Source organism: Anarrhichthys ocellatus, unplaced genomic scaffold (assembly GCF_004355925.1).
Source record: "Anarrhichthys ocellatus isolate YVR2014 unplaced genomic scaffold, GSC_Weel_1.0 scaffold40, whole genome shotgun sequence".
Classification (NCBI taxonomy): domain Eukaryota; kingdom Metazoa; phylum Chordata; class Actinopteri; order Perciformes; family Anarhichadidae; genus Anarrhichthys; species Anarrhichthys ocellatus.
In genome coordinates this window covers 3,659,661-3,675,514 of record NW_022280070.1, presented here as the reverse complement: position 1 = coordinate 3,675,514, position 15,854 = coordinate 3,659,661, and the positions used below count along the sequence as shown (strand labels likewise).

The window sequence follows — 15,854 nt, the reverse complement described above, 5'->3', positions numbered from 1 at the left end:
CACGACCTCTCAAACACAGCTAATGAGCTCTAACAACCTGACTGATGAGGCTCGGACATTAACCCAATCAATGACTCTGGTCTCTCGCCTCTTGTCTCTCTTCTACATTAGTAAATTATGGTAATTTATCTGAGGAAACGTTTGTGTGTAAGTTGTGCCATGCTTTCAGCGACCGAGACTAACAAATTTGTGCCAAACATTTGTTCTGAGGGGAGAATAAATCTGCTGGCCGAGTGGCAATGTTTCCAACATTGTTTGCTGATTGGCACAGTCACTACGACTGTGGCTCAGAAGATCGGCGGTTCGATCCCTGCCTCTTCCAGTCCATGTCGATGGCAGGACACTTAACCCCAAATTGCTCCTGAAGGCTTTGCCGTTGGTGTGTGATTGAGTGTGAATGATTAGTTGGTTCAAAGTGGCACTTTGTATGGTAGCTTCTGCAATCAGTGTGTGAATGGGAGAATGACATGGAGTGTTAAAGCGCTTTGAGTTTTCACAAGACTAGAAAGGCGCTAGACAAGTCCATTTACCATCACGGTATGTACTGTCTGCATTAGATTGTTTGTTTATCGGTCCAATTTGGATAAATAGATATCATCAATCATCTTTTTAGGGAAACTCGACACACATTAACGTACTCAAGGACGTATTTATTTATTTATTTATATAGATATATATGTATACAAATAAATGGTTATATTTATTGATTTTCCTACTGTGAGTTTACAATAAGTCAAGAGGTTAAGTAAATGTTATAATGTACACGCTGGGGTACCCTTAGAGACGATGTTTGCATGAGCTGCTCCAGACACCGACAGTGACCACGCTCGCTGTCTGTGTGTCATAAATGGGCGCTGCTTGGCGAGGTTGATTCATACAACAGTAAAAGAGGCTGCATGGAGTTGAAAGGGAAAGTAAGCAAAGATAAGCACCTAAAGTATGTAATAGTTTTCTGTGATTGTTTCCAAACAGCCAGTAGAAAATAATTGTTTACTTAAAGGACTTGTATTCACTTTGTGCTCTCTGTGACAGATTGAGAAATACCTTTTTACCAATTTAGACACCAGAAATAATCTGAGAGCCCTGATATTACCTGCATGAATATAGCTTATAATATACGGTATGTAAATTAGTTGAAGTACGTTTCAAACCAAAACACTGTAGTATTTGCGTGCGCTGCATTAAGACATATAGAATGTAAGTAGCTTCATGACATGATGAGACATAATGGATGTTAAATATTTATCCACAAAACCTCTGTGTACTGTGCGCCTCCAGCGGTGCCACGCTAAGATCCTGCTAAAGTGATGACTGCACGGGAGCCACGCGGTCGCCCTGAAAGCCTGTCAGGGAGAATCGGGACACAAGCCCAGTTCACAGGCCTCGGGGAGAAAACATAAACACTACATTCTTTGACCCTTATACTTTATGTAGTGCAGAGAAAAGATGCCGTTTCCACCACTGGAACTTCTCACTCCCCAAGGACAATAATGGATGCTGCTCAACAACATCCTGTATTCAATGTATCCCGTGGTTTGCAGAAACGTAGAATGCCTACTTTTTTTTTTTTTCTTCTTCTGGCGACTGGCCTGGACATAGTCAAGCAATTGGCTTGTTGGACAGAGCCTGGCTAGCTGCTGGAAGCAAGGGAGACAACGGGAAACAGCTCTTGCATACCGACGCAACCGCGGAATCTATCTTCTCATTTAACTCCCCGCCATTAAGCAAATTCGTCTAAAGCCGTCTAGCCTCTGCAGCTAACATCACCAACAGGCCAAGAAAGCCGATCGGCACACGCTTTCTCTTCTTTTATTTAAACATTATGCATGTGCACCAATAGAAAAGACACAGTCAAGTTAAAATACTCTTTCACATACATTGTAATTTATTCTTTTACCATTTGGACAAATATAAAAGCAGACACAATATATGATGAACAGCAAACACAAGTCAGTTTTTACTGATTAGTTCCTCATAGCGAATGTACTGTTTTAAGAGAAAATAAAGGGCAGCATTGTGATCTGGGCTCCTATAGAATACATTCAGACCGAACCACTTTGGTCCAGAAAGGGGAGTGACCCAAGCTGCTGGCTTCAAAAACATACATAGTGATGGTCACAGCTTAAAATACATGTATTAGTTTGAAATACAATTAGCAATATACTTTGATCATACATACATATATATATATATATATATATATATATATATATATATATACTGAATACAATTTCACTCAAGGTGCACAACATTCCTTTGTTTCTGTGTCAGTATCCGAGCATTTCTCCCGCCCTGGAAAACGAGAAAAACACTGTAAATTCACCCTCGGGCAACAGCAGCATCATGCTCCCAGCTCAGTTCTGAGTGTTGGACTGCTCTATTACAATCCTCCGCAGACGTTGATGAAAAATAGCCTCTTTTTTTTTTTTTTTAACAGACTCAACGCCTGCACCTGGCTGAAGTGTAAATGCACAGAGCTGTTATCTGGATGACAAACATGCTGCTGTCGTGCTCTAATTTAGCTGTGAAACTACAAAATGACACCGAGAGTCGCTTCCATGATAAAATGTCCTCCTTATGCCTCTATATAGGCATGACTTCTGGGAATGTCATGTGGTGCCATACTGTATATGCTAGAGTGGGACTGATAACCACCTCTGTGCTGTGTGAACCCAGTTGTACTGGTTCATATCATCAGCAGCCGACGATTCATCCAACATCCACAAATCTGGAATACTGAAGCCACACCCATTCATACTCACCTGAAAAAATATACACATAGGCAAATACAATATTGACAGCAATCAAATAAATCACCTGTTTAACACACACATATATACATATATATACACACACACAGAGTTTACCAATTATAAATTAACGTTGTGCAAATAGTCATACATACACGGTCAAGTTGAGTTAGTTCTGGCAAAAGGTTTAGCAACTCAAATATTAACATTCTGTAGGAGACGTCCTTTCTTTAAAAATCAATGCAACATATTCAGAAGCAAATGTACCGCTGCTAATTTTGGCTTTCTTTGTCATTAGAGGTTTTGTTCTGCTTTCAGGGGACAGAGTTTTGTTCTAAGTGTCAGACGGGATTAGTCTGAATATTAAACACTGTACTGGATGCATCACTGACACAGGCTTTCTGATTTTCTGGCGTGTGCACAATGTAAATACTGATGGGATGGCACTGCTTAAACCTATATTTAGACTTTTAAAAAAACACCTTTGCGCCAGAGTTGACATGTTGCTTTGAGTCACAGTGTTTGATTCATACTTTATGCATGTGTGGCTTTACAGGTCATGTCTATTAGCTGGGTATTTTTTTATCCTTTCTCCTGTCAGCTGTCATCTCAATTGTTGAGTGGGCTACTGTGTAGAGCTTCATATAGTACGCCAGGGTGTGTGAGTCGGACAACATCTTGATAGCAAGGGGGAAAGGAAAACACATGTAATGGCACAGAACTGCAACTGTTCCCCTTGAAAACACACCTGGCACATAAACACAGTCACAACTGTAGACTCGGCAGTATCCAAGGTATAAAAAACACACATTGTCTTATTGTAAAACACCTAGTCAAACGATGATCATTTTAAGCTATTCATAATTCAACCTTTCTCTTTACCTGCTTGAGCAGCACTGTGGTCACCTTACTGTACGAGCTACAGCCAGCAGAACGTTTCTTCTTTTCTGTACATTTTCATCAAAGTCAGTATAGACAAGAAATCATTTACAGATACAGGAGCAAAGGAAATAGAAAAGCCTCTGTTCCCTACCATCTACGTAGTTTTGGTCTTTTTTTTTTGTGTAGGCAGTTCAATATCCAGTTTGTCTTAAACCTCCAGTACCGCAAAAACACACATTTGATACACAGCACAAAGTAAAGTAGAGGCTCAAGCAATGACCCTGTTTTTTTTTGTTGTTGTCGTCTTGTTTTGTTGCAATTTGAGGTTTGAGGTTTTTCTTTTTTTTTTAATTATTATTTTGCATGGCTGATCTGCCTTGAGATGCTGCATTGTTCAACATGCAGCAGTTCCTTTCGCAGTCCGACAAACATCTACAGGAATCCATTCACGAGGCTCACATCACATTACACTTCTCAGCGTGGGAGTCTGCCGTATTATTCTCCGTTCTCAGGCTGTGGAGAGGGCCGAGTGCTACTTGGCCTTCAGGTGACATTGGCCTCTGGACTAAGACCGCTTTGACGGATGAGTCAGCCCAGCTCTTCACAACCACCCAGGGCAGTATGTCAGAGCCAGATGAGAGCTCAAGGCCCTCCAACATTCCTCCTCATCATGTTCTTGTTCACAGCTCCTCTCAAAGGTGGCTCTCCACGTTCTCTCTCTGACCCTCGTAACACTGCACCTTGTCCGTAAGGCTGATGTCCTCCAGTAGTGTGCAGCTGCTGATGGTTCCCTCGTGAATGGGTGAGGTGCACCGACTTGCCCCCTTACTGCTGACCCCACCGTTGTGGCATCCAGCCACAAGCATGTGCGTCTCCTCGGGGCTGCAGACCGGGGACGAGGTTTTGGCGATGTCCGGGAGATGAGGCAGTCGGGAGACGTGGTTCAACAGGCTAGCTGTCTTGGTGTTGGGGGTATTGCTGTAGGTGTGGCGGTACTCCTCCTCGATGTTCCTCCCTAGCTTCCAGCGCTTCCACTTCTTCAGGATCTCTGACTGCACCTGAGGAGAGGATGGAGACAAAAGCGGATGTTATTAATGCGATAACGGGGGAAGTCATTTTTTCTTTTTGTCACAGAAATGAGGAGACTCACTTCTTTGTTGACGAAGCAGTACAAGATGGCCACCAAGAGACCCTGTGGAGACAAAACAATGTGAGTGAATATTGTAGCGGTCATGAGTTAATGAGGAACTAACTCAGTATTGGTTGACAATCCAATGTGTTGGTGTGCATCAATGCTTGCACCTTTTTTTTTTTTTTGGTTAAATGGGGCAGTTGCAAATTTGTTGCTTTATGACAAAACTACGGAGTGCAATCACATGCATATCACAGTATCTCCTGTTGTCTTTGAAGACAAACTTTGTCTTATGGTCTCTCGCTGTTTCTTTTTTAATCAAGGTGTTTCCCTTGTCTATATTTGACACACGTCTTCTGTGTCCCCGTATCGAAAAGGTCACTGTCACTGTGTCGCTGTGTGCCACAGCCATGTAGCAGCACAGACATTATGTTAATGTCAATCCTCCTGACACATGAGTGAATACAGCACTTCTCAGTTGTCTGGGGAAAGGCAAACCCAGACATGAAGCAACATCTGTATCGCTGAAAACAACTCATCTGAAATGACACTGAGACAAGATGAAAGCATGAATTTTTACTGTTCATTTGGTGTTGAATGAATTATGAGATTTGTATTTGATTAGGAGATAAATGTAATCTTCAGCTGCAGCTGTCGTCTAATTAATCTTGTTAAGATTGATTCAAGCTGGAGAACAATGGCCGTGCTTTGAACTTCCTGTTTTACCATGTCTTACCCCTTTATCTCACATCTCTCCCCAGAACACATTGTTGCTTCTTCTTTTATTTTTTGACTCGGTGCAGAAAGGAAATTATTAACCATCAAATGCCTCATCAATGTCTCAACTCTCACTCGAAACCCCTGATCTAAGATGACTGTTGACGCTGAATTCTTTCATGAATGGGGTGGTTGTTGTGAAAATTACAATAGAGGCGTTGGTTCAAGTCTAACCTGGAAGGAGGAGAAGAAGAGGTCGCTGAAGAGCTTGGTGAGACGCAGTCCGATGGTGGCCTTTGTGGACTCGTCCGTGACAAAGATGAAGACCACCTGATGGATGCCCAGCAGAGGGATCAGGGTTAGAGTCGACTTAGCCAACCTGAGATGGACGGGGATGAGACACAAAAAGAGAGGGAGGACAGAATAAGTGGAGAGAACTTTCTAATGTATAGAGCAAACAATAAATAAAATGTTTTGACGTTTGAACTCACCTGAATTTGTAATCTGTGTATCTCATTTGGTGCGCTCGAAGTTTTGACACAAGAATTTTGATGATGTGGATAAAGATGAGGAAGTTGATCTGTAAAAGACGAAGACATTTATAGTGTTTATAGTAACTGTTTAATTGCATGATAAAGGTTTTATGTGCAAAGGTTTTGACTGCTTTGTTGCTCAAAGCATTGAAAAATCACACTTGAAAAATTCAACAGCGATACGTTTCTCCAGAAACGAAGCATAATCCGCATACTACCACATACTGTACATGCAAAAAAGTATTTCCAATGAGAACTATCCAAACTTTTTGCAGGTAAAACCACAACTATCTGCAAGGATAAATCACAAAAAAACACGTTTTTCACTTTCCACTATTGGTATTAGAGTTCGGTGATATCAAGGAACCCTTTCATAGCAGCTGACATTTCAAGAACGGCAGGAGTTCCTCTAATGAAAATCACTCATTTTGTGACCTTTACAATTAAGATGTTATTGGTAATTTGCAGATGCCCGAACAAAGGAAGTAAAAGGACATAATGCACATACAGTACAGTCATATGTCCAGACATGTTGTGATTATTATAAACAGTTTTTGTTCAGTAAAGATGATATAAACTCAAAATAAGACAAATACGTACCACTTTGCAAGTTTCATGATAGATGGTACGCATGCTGTTGATTTAACCACTATATATACTTTATATGCATACACTGCAATGCGTACAGTATCTAACTTGTCAAACGCCGTCGCATGGTCAGTGGATCTCAGCTTCATCTACGTATCCTCTCCAGCGTACGTGGACGTGTCAGGGAGGGCATGTCAGTTTGCACTAGTTACATGCACAGCGTCTTTTCAAAATAAACTGACGTCTTTTCAGGGAGTTAGGTTGAGGCAACAAAACCCCTTAGGCTCAGAAAAAGAGCGTGGTTGATGTGATCTTGACTGACTAATGACTCGCATCACTACAGAGTGACGAACGACTCATGTAACTAACGAGTGATGTGTCAACGTGTACTTTTGGTTTCATCTGGGATCTCCTGGACCAAAGTCCTGTGCTTGTTTGACCCACCCCTCCAAACCGCCTCACAATAACAAAATCACATGTTCTTGCAGAGGCATACACGTGAGTGTAGTTTTCTACCGATGTGCACCTTGAACATGGTGGGATCAGGGTAAAGAGGGAAACACTGGAATGGGAAGCAGCCCTCCCGTCCCTGCGACAACTCAAACACAGGAATTCCTGTGAGATACAGGCCACTTAGCAGGAAGATTAATGCATGGAAAATGCCGGGATGTCTGTGTAACTGGGCTGACGTTAGAGCAAAGACAAATCTGACTTATATAAAAGTTAAGAACGGACCTTTGCAGAGCACACCTTCAATAAAGGCCTGGTCACGGTATGGAAAGGGGTTAGCTACACTAGCAAAAATGTAATTTCCTTAATCCAAAAACATTTGTCTCGTAAGATGTTTTCCAGATGTTTGGCCTAAAAAGCATAGACAGCCTTTTACATTTCATGAATAAATGAAGTGTTAAATATTGAATAGTGTATGAATGGAAAAAGTGGAAATGGTGGAGTGGTAAATATGAAGGATTTTAGAGTGTATGCACTTTTTTTGTCAATGCAAAAATGAATAAACAACTTATGTGGCACTTTGGATTAAAATGTTTAGGAAACGGCATATCATAAGGAAAAAGGAGGGAACGTAATGGTTAAAGAAAAGCTGCAACAGAGTGAGAGCAAGGAAGGGGAAATTACCACAACAGCCAGCAGTATCGGGGAACGGATGATCCACCAGTAATTCATGTTTATATTTTGCCCCCAGCACCTGAAAAGGAAAATCACAAAGGAAAGATCAGTGTAGGAAACCAGAAACACCTCACATGCTGTCAAACATGGCTCACTCTGAAACACATGTCACTACACTGTTTTACAACTCAGAAAGCTGCTGATGAAATGTGACGGCCCCATAATGGGATTTTAAAATTTTACGTAGCATCACGCTGTGTCGGCGGTTTAGAAAGTGCAGCTTTAAGATCCCTTTCGCCCCCATTTGCTGCTTAAGAGTGCACTCCAGATCCTAAGTGTGGGTACATGAAATATTAAAAACACGCCAACACTGCTGTTCTGACACAAAAAGTGCTTCTGTGAAAAGTTTAGGTGCAGCCAACTCCTTGTGTGGTAATTCAGCGTTAAATTGGCCGCAAGCTGGTGAGTATCAACAATCATATGTTTAAGAGAAAGAACACCTGCCAGATTTCTTTTCAGATATGAGGTTCTGTCAACACATGTAAGCTAAAATGTCAAATGTTTGGCAATGTCCGACAGCAGCTACAGATGGAAGACGTGAGTGAATAGAGAGAGAGAGGGAGCGTTGTGGAAACTTACTCTTGATTTTCATAAAGGTGTTTAGCTATCATCCAGGGCACGAGGAATATTAATGGGGTGCCTGTAAAGAAATGAGAGCCGTCTAAATGCAAAGCAGTCATTTTGTCCACCAGCGTTTTCAGCCTTTTACATTCAATCACACATTTTAATTCATCTGCTCTCATTTCATTTCCTTTCATGCAAAAAGTACCACTTCAGCACATAACGCATAACTTTGCACGTCCCCTTAACCGCCAGCTCACCCCAGCCAATGCACAGGTAGATTTTGAAGTAGTTCCTCTCTGTAAACACGGTGATGACCAGCAGGTTGTGGAGGTAGATGCCTTCCACCAGCAGCCAGTAGCTGTTGGCCATGATGCTGTACTGCATCATCACCATGGCGATGCGACAGTTAACCGCTGTCTGCAAGACAGCAGCGAGGTTCATTTCCACAAGCGAATAAAATACATCAAGCGGTCTGATGATGAACATTTTTGAGGAAGAGTGATGTGAATGGTGAGATCAGTGCTGCAGCAGATGGGAGCCCCTTCTGCCGCCAGGACTCAGACTTTGTGCCGACAGCCATGAGATTGTACAGCAGCAGCCACTTCAGCCAGCTGTGACCCCCGAACACTAACTGGACTCTTATACAGGTCATAATTATGGCTGCACATATCCAGGCCATGTTGGACCTTATGTAGTGTTATTATGTACATTATTTATAGGGTACACAGTGGCTACATCAAGTCATCAGCGTAAAAATGCATGCTTTGAGGAAGACCTTGGCCCAGATACGGAATAAAGTATTTAAAACATAAATTTGCAGCATTGTGCAGCTTTGAGAGCTTTATGGTTTTGCTCTGTTTGGCATGGTCCCGAATTCGTAGGCACCGTATGAGAATGACTGGAGTGAGAAGGGAGGGTAAATTATTATGCTTCAGTTTTTAAACTTGCAAAACTCTCCCCATAATATCTCAAGTACATTTGGTGTCATGCACTGAGTTCCAAATCACATGCTTTTTCTTTTTTCTTTCAGTACATACCTGCAGCTTACCTTATAAAGTATGTACTGTTGCATGCAGTATGCATTCAGTTGAGACAAACCACTTTGTCACAACATTGCAACTTTGACCTTCTTGCTCATATGTCTGCTGTGCAGAGGATTGTGGGTCAGAATGGCCAGAAAACCCAACTTGCTTGCATACTGCAAAATGTGACCGAATGCAGTGGTACATTCTCGTCTTTTTGGCAAACTGTGTTTGACCTACTATGTATAGAGACACACTAAAACTTTTTCTGGCATACTCTATACTATTGGAATGCACAAACTGTCTTTCTATTTAGTTTAGTCTGTTTTCTGTTTTACTTTGAAAGTTCACTCCTCATCTGTGGTGTTTGGATTTACATCCTGTCGTCTTTGTGAGTTTTCCGCCCTGATCAGTTTAACTTGTTCCTCATTGGTCCTGCTTTCACCTCACCTTCTGCTCAGCTGAGCTCACTTCCCTTGTTAATGTCACTATACCACCTCAGTTCCTTTTGTTCTTTGTCGGGTTGTCTTTCGTTGCTGTACGGGGTTTTCCTTTGCCTGCACTTGCCAGCTTTACTTACCTGCCTGTGTGAATCGGGAAGCTTTTTTGGGCTATTTAAATATCATCACTGAGTCTGTCAGTCTCTGCATTCTGGGCCTCCCCTGCCTGTCCTGCCCCCTGCACCGTGACATTTGGAGTGTTAAAAAATCTCAACTCTCCCAAAAAAAGACTCATACCCTCCCCTTTGCAAAAATAAAGACAAAGTACATAAGTCTGTAAAACACTCTCCTTTATGACAACTGACCTCATTGTTGACCAGCAGCTCCACTGGAGGCATAGATGCCCGTGGGAATCCCTGCTCCTGGTCACTGCTGAGGTCCTGCGACGTGACGTTGGCCTCCATCAGAGCGTCTTTGATGAGGATAGACAGCGCTCGCAGGATGAAGGAGGCAAACAGATTCATGTGGATGTTGTTCCTCATGCAGTGCAGTTTCCTGATGAATGAGAGGCTTTAATGCTTTCACCCTAATCATTCCAAGATCAACTAAATTACAATGCAGCTTTCCATTTAAAGTAATACTTTGAGATTTAGGGATATATGGTCATTTACTTTCTCACCCTGTGTTGGATGAGGATTTCAAATATAAATCTACAGCCAGCAGCTGGTTAGCTTAGCCTACCACAACGACTGGATACAGGGAAACAACAGCACCTTCAAAGCTGACCAATTGTTGCATCTTGTTTGTTTCACACAGCGTGAAAATTTTCACCAGGTGTTTTGTGTCGAGACTATTTCTTGGCTGAGAGCTGTTACTAGGGAACCAGCAGAGATTCCAGGAAGTGTCGGAGCCAAGAAATAGTAAATAGCAAATGCAATCTTACACTTTGATACAAGGTGTTGCTTGGTGAGCTTTAGAGGTGATGGTAGGTAGATTTTGTTAGCTTTGGAGAGAGCCAGGCTAGTGTAAGCTAAGCTAACCGATTGCTGGCTGAATCCTTGTGTTTAATAGACAAACATGTCAATCATATCATCCAACTCTCCACCACAGAGCTAAGAAGTGCATTTCCCAAGATTTCTACCTACTCCTTTAAATGTAATTGTTCCACTCCCTGTTGTGTTTGATGCAGATCAACTATATCTAATTATTTCCTGATATTTTACTCCATTTCTTAGAAATTAGTCCAACCAAAAATCCTTATTACCTGAAAAATATGAGGATGCCAAGCGCCAACACCAAAGCCACCAGTGATAAGGAATAGCCCACAGTGTACATGATCCGAATATGGCCATAGTACTGCTGCAAATTAAAACGCAGACGAACACATAGACTTTTGTTTCCTTTATTTGAGAGGGGAAGTTTCAGTTTTAACAGTAACATTGCACCTAATATTTGATCTTTAAAAAAGTTATTAGTATGTCTAATGCAAGAGAGATATTTCTTACCAGACTTGGATCATTAGAGTCACACTCGCTGGTATTCTTCATTGTCACCCACTGGCCGTTTGCATCACACTCCTGATACACCATGCCGTGTTGAACTGAGCACAAACACAGACAGACACAGCTTCAAGTCAAGTCCAGTCATCACCGACAGCTGTCTTTCTCTGCAGGATATTTCAAAGTACTCTGCAGCAACACGACAGTACAGCGTGTATCCGCTGACCCTCGTGTCTCTTACCTTCATGGTGCCACGGCAAATACCAAGGACACGACACACTGACGGTGGTGTTGGGGAGTCCATCGGGCCAACAGGCGTAATTGTCAAATTCCCTGTTGCACACGACGCCTGGGAATAAAAACAAACAAACATGAAATATGGGTAATTCTTTTCATACAATCGCAGCCCTTACACACTATGTCTGTGTCTGTGGTCTAGAGAGGTCTAAGTCGTGGAATAACGTCTCTGAAGTGATGGCTTCTGGTGGCCAACATCTGTACACATCTTGGTCTTTTCATCTTGACTTAAGAGTGAAGTCCTCCATCAATGACCTTCTGCTTTAACACACCTTTCATCTTCTCAACGCAGGATGTAAACAGTACCGGCTGTTAGTGAATAGAAAGGTGGACGATCAGCTCCTGCTATACTTCGCTGTCACACTCATGGGGTGACAGGACCAGTGTATGAGTGCCACGGATATGTGATTTCATGTGAAGTGTGGGAAGCAGCCTTTTTGAATGTTGGAGCATCACTGTTCTCCATCTCTATTCCACAAGCTCACAGACTATAATGCAACTGAAGGGCATGTAGTTAAACGCTGTTGATGGAGTGAGCTGGAGCCAGAAAGCAGAGAGTGTGGTGCGGCAAATAGAAAACTGGGAGCCGCTGCAAGCAGAGTGATTATTCAATGGTTTGAGCAGGGAGTGTAAATTGCCGCCGCTCCGTCCGGTGACACCGCAACCTAACCATTACCAGCTCTACTGCATTAGATAGTTTACACTGCATCGCAAGGTGATGGTAAATGCTGTTTATATATAAAAAATGAAATGTCTTTCGTATTTACCTTCTCAGAAATGTTGTCAGAGCACCAAAGACGATTAAGGAATCGTAGTTTATCATTATGTTGCACTTTGTTTCGTCTCTGGATAAGAACCTTAATACCTACAATTATTATTGAGTGCTGATGGGGTGCCAGTGTCGTTAAAGCAACAATTACATTTTTACTCACATGAAAGTTGTCACTCATATTGACAACCCCACTGACAATTATTTGACCTAAGACAGTCTCCATCAAAACTAAAAAGTAGAGTAAATGTTGGACTTTAATTCATCAGGTGGCCAGACACGCCACTCCAAATGAATGTTTATGAATTGCTCCAAATCTGCTGGATGTGTAAATAGACAACTGTAGGCTATAAAGTTTGCCACATCAACTGTAGAATATGATAATATGCCAGTATTGTGTTTACGGCTTGTTTCTGCAGACCCCAAGTAATCAGTTGTTGCAGGTTTAAACATTAAAAATGAGTTACAGTATTTTTAGCTCACCGGTGCTTGGCGGCTCGCGGCTGTTGTTGCGATCACACTCCTCCATGTACAACTTCCAACTCTCCTTCAGCTTATCCAGAGACGCAGCAGGAGACACCTAAGGAAACGGTGGTGCACACCCAACAAAACAGTCACACGAGGAAGGCCTGTTATTCTGTATTGATGTAGTGTGAGGCAATTGGGCAAGAAACGGGCCGAGAATGTGGGCTCCAAACAAACCATGAAGACAAAGCAGGTACATTAAATGAATTGGCATTCATTTGTTTCACTTCACTGCATATAGTATACCGTAGCTGTAAACAACCCATTCTCAAGGCACTGTCCCACTCTAATGTGTTGTCTGCATGGGGGGTCTTGTGCTCCTGTATGGACGGGCTGATCTACACACTGTAATACTCATGTGATTAAAATCAACAAGGACAGACAGTTTGTTTAGGCTTCCACACCACGACTCTAAAGAAACAACACCCACCCCCACACTGTAAAGGCCAATGACTAATGGCAGTTCACAGACTTATGTGGATGCTGTTTACTTCTGGAATAAATCTGTATGTGTGTGTGTGCGTATGCGTGCGCGCTCTCGGGACTTACCTCAATGCTGCAGGAGACAATCAGCATTGCCGAGAAAAGGAACAGTCGTGACATCCCTTATTCCTGCTGTTGGTGCTGGGAGGGGATACTGCAGGACGGGGAAGGGTTTTCACCTCATAAGGGGGCTTATCTACGCTTGCCACACTGCCTGGATGACACAGAGACACACAATCCATCAAAGCTCATTGCAAACACACCACTCATTAGCTCGGCTCAACTTGGCCGCGAGAAACAAGAGGACCAAAACAGGAAAAGGTTGGGTCAGAATTACAATAATCAAGCCACGGTTAGCAAAGTGGACTAATCGGAACGAGACATGTCCAGAACATCAACCACGTGGCAAAAATGCTGTTTGTCCCATCAATAAGACAGCTGTGGCTCAGCAGAGCTGCACCCATGCAGGAAATCACAGTCGGCTGCTGTCCGCCTTCATCTTAAAGCCTGTCAGTGTTTGATCGAGCGTGTGTCAGCTTGTGCCAGAGGTCACTCACCTGTGTATCGATTGACGCCTCAAACTCCCCCGAGAGATTTTGTTTGAAGCCGGAGAACAGAACGAAATCTGAAACGTTTCTGCAAAAAACACCTTGACCATGGAAACATTTTTGGCTAAAACGTTTCAAATTCCATTCTGTTCTAGTCTCGTGGCAGCGAGGAGGGGGGCTCATGTTGATGTGTTTGTCATTTATTTTTACCGGGGGTGTGTTTGCTCAAGTGATAAGAGCACAATGCGTCATGACAGACGGACAGTACGTAATGGATGTGCTCAAGAAAGCCTCAGTTCGAATCAGAGAGTCTTTTAGTCTGCCTTTTGACTGAATGTCAACAAGCAGCTGAAGTCTGGATTGAACGAGCCACTGAGAGCTTCCAGTCACAATGTAAATGTCCCCCCTATATATTACAAAGCTCTACTGGGAGTCAGACTTTAGATAATATCTAAATCAAAGAGCCATGCTTTCTAAATGGCCTGTTCAATATAATGACCACAGGATGCAGTTAGCATTAGCTGTAGTCCAGACTGACTGATTGCCCCGGGCGCCTGAGGGGTCAGAGCTACTCTTGTCTGGTCTGACATCAGGTCAGCACCCGTCCAGCTGAGATCACAGCACTGTCTCTCCTGCCCTTAACGCCATCAGACATGTTGAAGTCACAGCAACAGTTTCAAATGTTATTACACTTAATGTACTGAGTGTTACAGCAACACGAGTGGCTTGAACCAAAGACGCATCTCTGGTATGAGATGTCGGCTTTGATTAAAAAACTCCAGGATCCGCTACGGCTCATTAGGAAGTAAAGGCACATCTTCTTCATTATTTACACTAATGGCATGAAAAGAAAAACTATGTCAAACCCCACCAGACCGGGCATTATGCTCTGCTAAACCAAACATCTCTACTGTAAGAGTGAGTTCTTATAGTGCATGATATGTAAGCATGTGTTGAGGGTACAGTAGAGAGGTTGGCACACATGTGGGTGAGCACATGCTGCTGCTGCTTACGGCACGAGTGTTATGCCAGTGTGTGACGGTTTTCAATGGGTTGCCCCTCCTCTCTCCCTCTCGCTCTCGCTCTCTCTCTCTATTCACACAAACACATCTAGAAGCTTATTTACGAAACCACCAGTCCACCTGCACCACTTTCTGCAACGTAGCACCAAGTAGGAGCAATGATTAACCAAACTCAGTCCTGCAGGAGGGCTGACGAAAGAGAGACAGAGAGAGGTTATGTCAAAGTAAGAGAGCAAGGCAGAGAAAAAAGAAAACTGTGCCCATTTTTATGTCCTTAAACTCGAAACACTGACCATTACACATTGGTGAAGGTCCCACATACGTTTGTTTTCATATGAAAACAATATCTCTTAAAGTGAAGCATGTGCTACAATTAGGTGACTAACTGTTAACGCCACACTGAAGACCCCTCTCTGTTTTATCTTACTCCTTGGCCTTTACACCAAAGGTCTTTCTCTTACCATCCTACAAATGTTCACGTCTCACATAACAAATGTGGACGTTTTCTGCTTTGACTCATTCATGTATTCGCATATTTTCAGATGCCCCAAAGCAAAACACAAAATTAGGCTTTCCTTAAAGTCTTGCTAAAAGAAAACAACAAAAAGCCAGAACATGAGAGCAATTTTAAAGATACACCCTGAGGACTTATGCTCGTAAGTCTCTCGTGCATTATTTGTGCAGATTTGTCACATACATGTCAGCTTGGATGCATTTGATGCACGATGATGGGAAGCACGTCACCCATTTGGTGGGAGCTGGAGCAATCGGTCTGATGGCGATTTAGCCTTGGGGTGGGGGGGGGACTATATTTCTGGGGTTCCTGTGTACACTTCCGCCAGCCATTGTTTACAGTCGGATTAGCAACTTGAGACGCAAGACTGGAGTTGCGAGATGA

The 15,854-nt window shown here is 42.8% G+C and overlaps 1 protein-coding gene across 1 annotated transcript; it reads right to left on the bottom strand.

Moving 5' to 3' along the window:
- Positions 1–2,252: 2,252 nt before the first annotated feature.
- On the bottom strand, positions 2,253–13,895 carry gcgra (glucagon receptor a). Its single transcript, XM_031867868.1, has 13 exons — positions 13,453–13,895; positions 12,862–12,958; positions 11,554–11,661; positions 11,319–11,413; positions 11,078–11,172; positions 10,179–10,368; positions 8,609–8,768; positions 8,367–8,427; positions 7,737–7,806; positions 5,973–6,061; positions 5,716–5,860; positions 4,783–4,824; positions 2,253–4,690 (listed from the first exon to the last, which is right to left on the bottom strand). Exons 1-13 carry the CDS (start codon positions 13,504–13,506, stop codon positions 4,325–4,327), a joined length of 1,572 nt encoding a protein of 523 aa, XP_031723728.1. The 5' UTR covers positions 13,507–13,895; the 3' UTR covers positions 2,253–4,324.
- Between the last annotated feature and the right edge of the window lie 1,959 nt (positions 13,896–15,854).

Excerpts from the sequence above, each read along its gene's own strand:
- gcgra (XM_031867868.1), bottom strand. The coding sequence starts at position 13,506 with ATGTCACGACTGTTCCTTTTCTCGGCAATGCTGATTGTCTCCTGCAGC. Across the intron at positions 10,369-11,077 it reads GGCATCCTCATATTTTTCAG|GAAACTGCACTGCATGAGGA; the intron begins GTAATAAGGATT and ends CTCATTCATCAG. Across the intron at positions 4,825-5,715 it reads TCTTCTTCTCCTCCTTCCAG|GGTCTCTTGGTGGCCATCTT; the intron begins GTTAGACTTGAA and ends TTGTCTCCACAG.